Raw genomic sequence first — 10,000 nt, 5'->3', positions numbered from 1 at the left:
CTTGACTACACCGCTGGGAAAAAGTGACAAAGTGTTTGCACTGACTGTGTGTAGTTAAGGTAATGAAGTTAGCCATGGACACGCCTCTTTTTATTCGGAAAAGGCGCCAAAAACTCGAGAATGAAAGCGAAAAGAAACTCAGGCTATGTTCACACTGGGCATCATTACATTATACATTACATACATTACATACATTACATTATACATTACATACATTACATACATTACATTATACATTACATACATTACATTATACATTACATACATTACATTATACATTACATACATTATACATTACATACATTACATATATTATACATTACATACATTACATTATACATTACATAATTACATTACATACATTATATACATACATTACATTATACATTACATACATTATACATTACATACATTATATATTACATACATTATACATTACATACATTATACATTACATACATTATATACATACATTACATACATTACATACATTATACATTACATACATTATATATTACATACATTGTATACATTACTTACATACATACATTACATACATTACATACATTATACATTGCATAAATTATACATTACATAATTACATTATACATTACATAAATACATTACATACATTACATACATTACATATATTATACATTACATACATTACATTATACATTACATACATTACATACATTACATTATACATTACATACATTACATTATACATTACATACATTACATTATACATTACATACATTACATACATTACATTATACATTACATACATTACATACATTACATTATACATTACATACATTATACATTACATACATTATACACATTACATACATTACATTATACATTACATTATACATTACATTATACATTACATACATTACATTATACATTACATTATACATTACATTATATACATTATACATTACATACATTATACATTACACATTACATTCTACATTATACATTACATACATTACATACGTTATACATTACATAATTACATTATACATTACATACATTACATTATACATTACATTATACATTACATTATACATTACATACATTACATTATACATTACATTATACATTACATACATTACATACATTACATTATACATTACATACATTACATTATACATTACATACATTACATTATACATTACATTATACATTACATACATTACATACATTACATACATTACATTATACATTACATTATACATTACATACATTACATACATTACATTATACATTACATACATTACATTATACATTACATTATACATTATATACATTATACATTACATACATTACATACATTACATTATACATTACATACATTACATTATACATTACATACATTACATTATACATTACATACATTACATACATTATACATTACATACATTACTTACATTACATACATTATACATTACATACATTATACATTACATACATTACATACATTATACATTACATACATTACTTACATTACATACATTACATACATTACATACATTACATACATTATACATTACATACATTACATGATACATTACACACATTACATACATTACATACATTACATACATTACATACATTATACATTACATACATTACATGATACATTACACACATTATACATTACATACATTACATACATTATACATTACATACATTACTTACATTACGTTATACATTACATACATTAAATACATTATACATTACATACATTATACATTACATACATTACATACATTACATTACATACATTACATGATACATTACATTACATACATTACATTACATACATTACATACATTATACATTACACACATTACATACATTACATACATTACATTACATACATTATACATTACATACATTACATACATTATACATTACACACATTACATACATTACATACATTACATTATAATCCTGTGGAGTAAACGGTGTTTTCAAAAAAGTTGTGAGTGCTTTTTTAACATAGCCTTAGTCTTGTGTGTGTGTGTGTGTGTGTGTGTGTTTGTGTGTCTCTGTGTGTGTCTCTGTGTGTGTGTGTCTCTGTGTGTGTGTGTGTGTTTGTGTGTGTCTCTCTGTGTGTGTCTGTGTATGTGTGTCTCTGTGTGTGTGTGTGTGTGTCTGTTGACTCATCCCTCTGTTGTTTTGCAGCTTTGGAGACGTTAAGACGGGGGCGTCGTCCCAAGGCGTCCCTCCGCGCTACAAGAAGAGTCTGTGGACGGCCGCGACGCTCGGCCAGGAGGCGAAAGATCTAACGCGGACCGTCCGAGCCCTCCTGGAGGCCGACTGTAAGTGACGTCCAAACATCTGAACGCACGCCCTGGCCCGCATGTTGCCCTTTCTCTCTGTTTCCGTGCTGCCCTGCATGCCTCAGACGATCGTGCTTGCTGAGAGTTAACTGTCCTCCCCGTTGCAGTGCTGACCTTCTAGAGGAGCGACAGTCCGTCACGCAGCGACGCTCCGAGATGTCTGCAGGACTTCAACCGCCAACCCAAACTCTCCCCCTCCCCCGACAACCCCTGGTCCAAACCCCACCACCCTCCCGCCAAAAACCTACAAACAAGGGGCAAAAACATTGGAAAAAGCATCCAAAATGTTGGAGAAAGCATCAAAAACGGAGAAAAGCAACAAATAAAGGCAAAAGAAAGACAAAAAGTTCAGAAAAAGTGAAAAAGGTGTCAAATATGGGGTTCCGTTTGTGCCAAAATTAAGTCGACATGCTCACTGTCGTCCATGTCTATAGCTGTGTCACATTCGGTAGTACACTGCTAATGTGCACTGACCACTTCCTGCCGTAGTGCCCACTTTCATTGGTTAGTATTGTCCCAAAAGGAACACTTATGTTAAAACACAGATTCAGCAACATGCACGGCCTATTTCTCGCTTAAAATGTTTTCAGAAACACGTTTCGGTGAACTATTTTCATAAATATAAGATCGTCTTCTGAACGAGCCTCCATTATTTCTCGGTTGTGAAATGTGGGAGAAGCCAGACCCACGTGACGCGTTCGTCCAATCAGCTGCCGGTCGACGTCCCTGGTCCCTCCCATTTCCTCTTTGTAGTCCAGATGGCGTCCGTTTAGTGCGAATAGGGTCCATCGTTCCACGCTGAACCTTTTGACCGTTTTTAGGGGGTCATCCTGGTACTTTTACTGCACTGACTTTCTGCGTTATCTACACTATGTACTTAAAACTGTTTGTAGTGCAAGTAGGCAGTTTGAGACACAGCCTAAGTGTCTGCTTACTGTCTATGTCTGTCTGTCGATTGTTCACATGACTCCACTTTTGTCTGTGTCAACTCAACGTACTCCTGTCGTCTGTTGCCCTCCTTGTCATTTGGCTGCGTTGTCTTGCTGTGCCAATGCTGGACACATAGTCATGACTAACAATGATACTGTGAAACGTCATGTCACAGCATTGACACAGCAAGACGACACGGTCAAATGACAAGGAGGGCAACAGACGACAGGTGACATGGTCCGTTCATGCCACCTGGGAATATCAGGGACCGCGCCTGTGACTACGTTGTTTTTCCGACTGCCAGCGTTCATGTGCTTCACTGTCTATGCGTGTTCTTATAGACCCTTTGCATGGTATGTGGGTAGTAGAGGGTGATACGGGAATCAGTTGTCGCTCCCATCCCATCCCGAGCCCACGAAAATACTCCGTCATATCCCGATCACGTGATCAAGAGGTACCTCATAATGGCAAATATAAGACATCAATCTAGGGTTTATTTTGTATTAACATCTCGTCTTTACTTAAGTAAAGATTTATATAATTATTATGTAGCCCATGTTTTTAGAGGACATGGTCGGTCGTGGCTCGATCGCGACATTGTGAAATCCTGGAGGGACTGATAGACAGTAAGCAGACACATAGACATGGACGACACACGGACGACAGTTAGCATGTCGACTTAATTTTGGCACAAACGGAAACCCCTTAGTCAAAATCCCTTGAATGAAATGTGTTTGTGTGTCTGTTGCTGCCCTGCATGCCTCCGACTTCCACCTGGCCTTCTAGAGAAGAGACTGTCTCCGAGAGGTCTGCAGGACTTCAACCGCCAACCAACTGTGAAAACCCCAAAACTCTCTCCTCCCAGACAGCTCCTCGTCTCCTCCGTACCTGCTAGCAACGGACTCATGTCTTCAGTCTGCATGAAACACTGTTTGCACTTTTATCCCTGCGCATTTTCTGAATCATCAATACATGCTAAACTGTAGCTTTCACCCTGAATAACATAGAAGAGAAATGTTGTTTTAGTATGAAAACGTACATGTTGTAATGTCAACTCATTGAATCCATATTTTTAATTAACTGTGTGAATGTATTGTCCTGTATTCAGGGTTCAACTTTTTAAGCTTCTACTTGCCCAAAGTCTATTTTTACTGGACCCTAAAACAAATGTTTTTCCAAAAAGTAAAGCCCCGCCAAAAGCGTCAAAAAAGCATGAATAAATATAACTTAACGTGTGTCGTAATGTGCTCAAAAAAACGCCACATGTCAACAAACACGTCAAGCGCCAGCTCAGTTTTTGATTCACCGACGGCATGTTCAGATCAAACCGTTTACGGAGAAGGAGAACCAGGAAATGAGTCGGGAGGGGGAAATGCAACGCTACCAATCCACGGCCGAGCGACGCGTAGTAACATTATTCCAGAGGTGTACATCAGGCTACGCCAGAGGGTCCAGCGTAGGTTCGTGTCTGCACGTACTTACGTACGTAGCCACGGTGTAGATTTTACGCAGCAGCATAAATCACACTTGACTCACTGCTGTTACTGCTGGCAACGCTTTGCCTCCATCACCCCAGCCTCCACCTTTCTATTCAGAGTCCTAACTTGACTCAAAGTTTAAAACTGTCCTTCCTTTGCTGTACCTGAAGTTGCTGCATTCTGGCTGCTGTCTGTAGATTCCTTCATGCTCAGCTCGTATTCTTCCAGATGTTTCATACCAGATGTTGTAACAGCGGTGATGTTGTGTATTGTTTAGGGTCCTCGCCACCACCAGACTAATCAGCATTGCAGATTGAACATGTATCTGGACTTGAATGGCCTTCTTTTGACTGAAAGTACTGCCAAACAACACTTTTTCTGCTCACCAGTTCCATTTCCACTTCCTCTCAGCCTGCTGCATTGAAGCTCCACCTACGTAAACACCTTCCCGTAATCAACGGCGCCGTCGTTACGTCGACCAGCGTAGCGCGCGGAGTGCAAGCGTAGGGTTCAGCAGAAACCCAACCCCGTCAAAAAGCCCAATATTCAGGATTCGGTGCATCCCTGGCGCAAAACATAACTGTATTTCCATTTGTTGCAATAAATGGTTAAATCTATGACGAGAGTGTTCCTGACTGAACGTCATTTGTGATACCCGACTAGTGGGTTGTTAGATTTACTTGGCTGACGTGGCGTTTTACTTGCCCCGGGTTAATCGGGCAACCCTTAACGTTGAACCCTGCATATGTGACAGCAGTTTGTTCTGTTGCAGAAAGCCTGTCAGATAAGATTATGCATTGCAACAGTGCATCACACTTTGTTACAAAAGATTTGGGCCACAAACAATCTAAAAAAAAGTCTGTAAAATCCTGTAGGGATTGCTTTGAATGCACTTGGTTGGGACACTTTATTGGGGACACGTTGGTTGGGACACGTTGGTTGGGACACTCTGGTTGGGACACGTTGGTTGGGAAATGTTGGTTGGGACACGTTGGTTGGGACACGTTGGTTGGGACACGTTGGTTGGGAAATGTTGGTTGGAACACGTTGGTTGGGACACGTTGGTTGGGACACGTTGGTTGGGACACTTTATTGGGGACACGTTGGTTGGGACACGTTGGTTGGGACACTTTGGTTGGGACACGTTGGTTGGGAAGTGTTGGTTGGGAAATGTTGGTTGGGACACATTGGTTGGGAAATGTTGGTTGGGAAATGTTACTTGGGACACGGTGGTTGGGACACTTTGGTTGGGACACGTTGGTTGGGAAATGTTGGTTGGGAAATGTTGGTTGGGACACTTTGGTTGGGAAATGTTGGTTGGGACACTTTGGTTGGGACACGTTGGTTGGGAAATGTTGGTTGGGACACGTTGGTTGGGACACGTTGGTTGGGAAATGTGACTTGGGACACGGTGGTTGGGACACTTTGGTTGGGACATGTTGGTTGGGACATGTTGGTTGGGACATGTGACTTGGGACACGGTGGTTGGGACACTTTGGTTGGGACATGTTGGTTGGGACATGTTGGTTGGGACATGTTGGTTGGGACACGGTCACCTTGAGGCTCTGTTTCGGGAGTGTTAGCCTCACAAAACTCCCAAAACGTCGCTGAAGTCCTTTTAGAATTCACCAACCTCTATTTTTCTGTTTAGCATCAACAAATACCTTCATTTATCAAACAAGATAAAGCAACATAGAACGTAAACATCCCAGAATCACCTGCTTTACCTTAGTAACGTTCAAGAGCAAGTAAATACATTCAGGCTACATTTACACCGCTACGTTTTGGTTAAAAAGGAATATCTTCTGCTACGTGTCCCCCCCTCTCGTTCCCCCTGCTCTGGTGTTTCCCCCCTCTCATTCCCCCTGCTCTGGTGTTCCCCCCTCTCATTCCCCCTGCTCTGGTGTTCCCCCCTCTCATTCCCCCTGCTCTGGTGTTCCCCCCTCTCATTCCCCCTGCTCTGGTGTTCCCCCCTCTCGTTCCCCCTGCTCTGGTGTCCCCCTCATTCCCCTCTGCTCTGGTGTCCCCCCTCTCATTCCCCCTGCTCTGGTGTTCCCCCCTCTCATTCCCCCTGCTCTGGTGTTCCCCCCTCTCGTTCCCCCTGCTCTGGTGTTTCCCCCTCTCGTTCCCCCTGCTCTGGTGTCTCCCCCTCTCATTCCCCCTGCTCTGGTGTTTCCCCCCTCTCGTTCCCCCTGCTCTGGTGTCTCCCCCTCTCATTCCCCCTGCTCTGGTGTTCCCCCCTCTCATTCCCCCCTGCTCGTGTCCCCCCTCTCATTCCCCCCTGCTCTGGTGTTCCCCCCTCTCATTCTCCCCCTGCTCTGGTGTCTCTCTCATTCCCCCTGCTCTCTCTCATTCCCCCTGCTCTGGTGTTCCCCCCTCTCATTCCCCCTGCTCTGGTGTTCCCCCTCTCATTCCCCCTGCTCTGGTGTTACCCCTCTCATTCCCCCTGCTCTCTCTCATTCCCCTTGCTCTGGCGTTTTCCCCTCTTTCGTTCTCTGTTCCTGTTCCCTTTGGTTTGGGCGTGTTAGTTTAAACAGAGATTAGTTCCGTGTTTCTCGTTTTGGGCTCAAAACTGTTTGAAAACCAAAACGTATCGGTGGAGATGTAGCCTCAGAAAACAACTTCCTGTAGCTTAGTTTCCGTCTCACTACTCGCTGTAATCTCATCAATGTTTAGCTCTTAAACACTTTGTGTCTGTGCAGTAGATTAGCCGGGAAAACAGCATCAAACATTTACTACGGGAGGAGAAATCCTGACAAAAACTCACCGGCTTCAAAACAGGAAGACAGGAAGGATGAACTAAAGGAGCCACGAACGACATTCATTCATATGGGAACGCTGCCATCCAGCAGGAAAGGACCAATAGGTTCTCACTCCCATCTCGTAAAATACAGACGCTTGGTCAGGTGCCTTTGTCGTTGTTATTGACGCTAAAAGTCTCCTTTAGCGTCATAACGCGTTTTAAAGTGCCCATATTCTGCTCATTTTCAGGTTCATAATTGTATTTTGAGGTTGTACCAGAACAGGTTTACATGGTTTAATTATCAAAAACACCATATTTTAGTTCTGCTCATTGCTGCAGCTCCTCTTTTCACCCTGTGTTCAGGTCTCTGTTTTAGCTACAGAGTGAGACCTCTCACTGCTGGAACATCTTTGTTGGCAGTCGCACATGCTCAGTAGCTAGGTAAGGACTACACGCTCAGTAGCTAGGTAAGGACTACACGCTCAGTAGCTAGGTAAGGACTACACGCTCAGTAGCTAGGTAAGGACTACATGCTCAGTAGCTAGGTAAGGACTACACGCTCAGTAGCTAGGTAAGGACTACACGCTCAGTAGCTAGGTAAGGACTACATGCTCAGTAGCTAGGTAAGGACTACACGCTCAGTAGCTAGGTAAGGACTACACGCTCAGTAGCTAGGTAAGGACTACATGAGCTAGCTAGCTGTTTCTCCAACTTCAGTAGTACAAGGCAGGATTAGCTGGGAGACTTCTTCTAAACGAGGGACCACTTCCACCTTTGTGTTGAATACCTGCAGAACAGGGACATGGAAGTAGTTCTTTTGGAGATTATGGTGAACTAGTGTGTGTTGTAGCAGTGTTGTGCCATTGAGAACGAGCTAGCATGCTAACGGTTAGCCCCCTAGGCCCCTCGTCTCAGCTAGTGACGTAGAAAGCCGTGCAGATGTTGACCAGCTGACCCGGAGACTGAAGACAGGACACATTCAGAAACTGTATCTCACTCAGAACAGCATGGATGGTTGTTTTACAAAGTGTGTATGCGTGTGGAAGCACCAGAGACACAAAATAACTCCCCAAATCCCAGAAAAAGTGATTTTTTTTTCATAATATGGGCACTTTAACTAAACACGCTTGGTCGGGACTATTGGCGTCCCTTTTGACGCAGTTATGTTCAGGAAAAGGTCGTGGGTGGGCGTACGTTTTCGTGACGCGGGAAGAACAGGCCGGTTAGAAGAAAACTTTAGGAAACATGACACGCGGGACACGTCCCCGGTCTCCTGGGTGAAAGTCCTGTGTTTGACCCATCCACCCCCCCGACCAACCTCCCTACGTGGAATTTCTTCCTTACATACTACTCTCTAAACCCCGTGTAGCTGCTGCTCTTCCCGGTACGTTATACAAACACGCTTCAGACGCTTTTTCGTCGCTTCAGACGCTGACAGCCACTGTCTAAACGTCCGTAGTTTACGAGTTCAGAGTGAGAACGGGTTGAAAGGACAGATACAGTCCCCGAAGGGACATTAGTTTGGACTCTGTCCGGTCCGCAGCTTTACAACGACAACACAAAATACAGAAAATAAGCATTTCTCAACACATACTCTCATGCAACACAAAACATGCTCTCAAATACATTAGACAGGTACCTATATACAAGCACTGATAAATGCACAACCCCAATAGCCTACACATTGTACAACTGACATAGCAGCTCAAGCCTGATTGGATGCTTTTTATCATGTTTGGAGTTATTTGCTGTTTGTCCTTCCATCTTTTTTCTGAGTAAATACTCTGAAACAAACACAGCAGCAGCGTGAGTTCTTCTTTTGAGAGCAGCAGATATTTAACCCTGGTGTTTGTCTTCCCAGCGATCATGCAGCTTTTTTTTTTTTTTTTTGGGTCAAAACCTTTTTTGGTGACGTTTTTGTGACTTTTTAAAAAAAACAATGTCATCACTTTTTTCCGATGTTTTTCCCAATATTTTTTCGACTTTTTGGTAACATTTTTACCCAATTTTTTTGTCACAAATTCCCGATGTTATTCCCGATGTTATTCCCGATGTTATTCCCGATGTTATTCCCGATTTTTCTGCATCTTTTTTGGACGTTTTTGTAGTTTTTTCCACCAGTTTTTTCCACCAGTTTTGTCCAATGTTCTTTGATCCATTTTCACTTTTTCAAATGCTATAACATTTAATAAAACACCCAAAGTCATTGAAAGTACTGAACTGATCATTTGACTTGTGAAGAGCGTCGTAGGGAAACTTCCACGTTATGTTTCTGGACAATTAGGTTGATAGAAAGTCCAAATTTCTGAAATAGAAACTTCTTGAAAATGGGTCCAATTTGACCCAAGAACAACATGAGGGTTAAGATGATATGTATTATTATATTACAGTGTTTTAATGAAAAGGACAGTAAAGTAAATAATGGCGCTGACACACCAACCCGACGCAGGAAAGCCAGTCGGACTGATCAGTCTCCCAGAGGTCCAAAAAGTGCC

General features: G+C 42.0%; 1 protein-coding gene across 1 annotated transcript in view; it reads left to right on the top strand.

The window, feature by feature from the left end:
• Positions 1-3,401, top strand: part of stxbp4 (syntaxin binding protein 4) — a 67,158-nt gene extending 63,757 nt beyond the window's left edge. The window contains exons 20-21 of the mRNA XM_078280015.1: positions 2,197-2,333; positions 2,462-3,401. Coding sequence (XP_078136141.1) covers positions 2,197-2,333; positions 2,462-2,475 — 151 coding nt within the window. The 3' untranslated portion in view covers positions 2,476-3,401. The remainder of the gene's footprint in view (positions 1-2,196; positions 2,334-2,461) is intronic.
• The last annotated feature ends 6,599 nt before the right edge of the window (positions 3,402-10,000 follow it).

Source organism: Sander vitreus, chromosome 21 (genome assembly GCF_031162955.1).
Source record: "Sander vitreus isolate 19-12246 chromosome 21, sanVit1, whole genome shotgun sequence".
Classification (NCBI taxonomy): Eukaryota; Metazoa; Chordata; class Actinopteri; order Perciformes; family Percidae; genus Sander; species Sander vitreus.
This window is presented reverse-complemented; position numbering and strand designations above follow the sequence as displayed.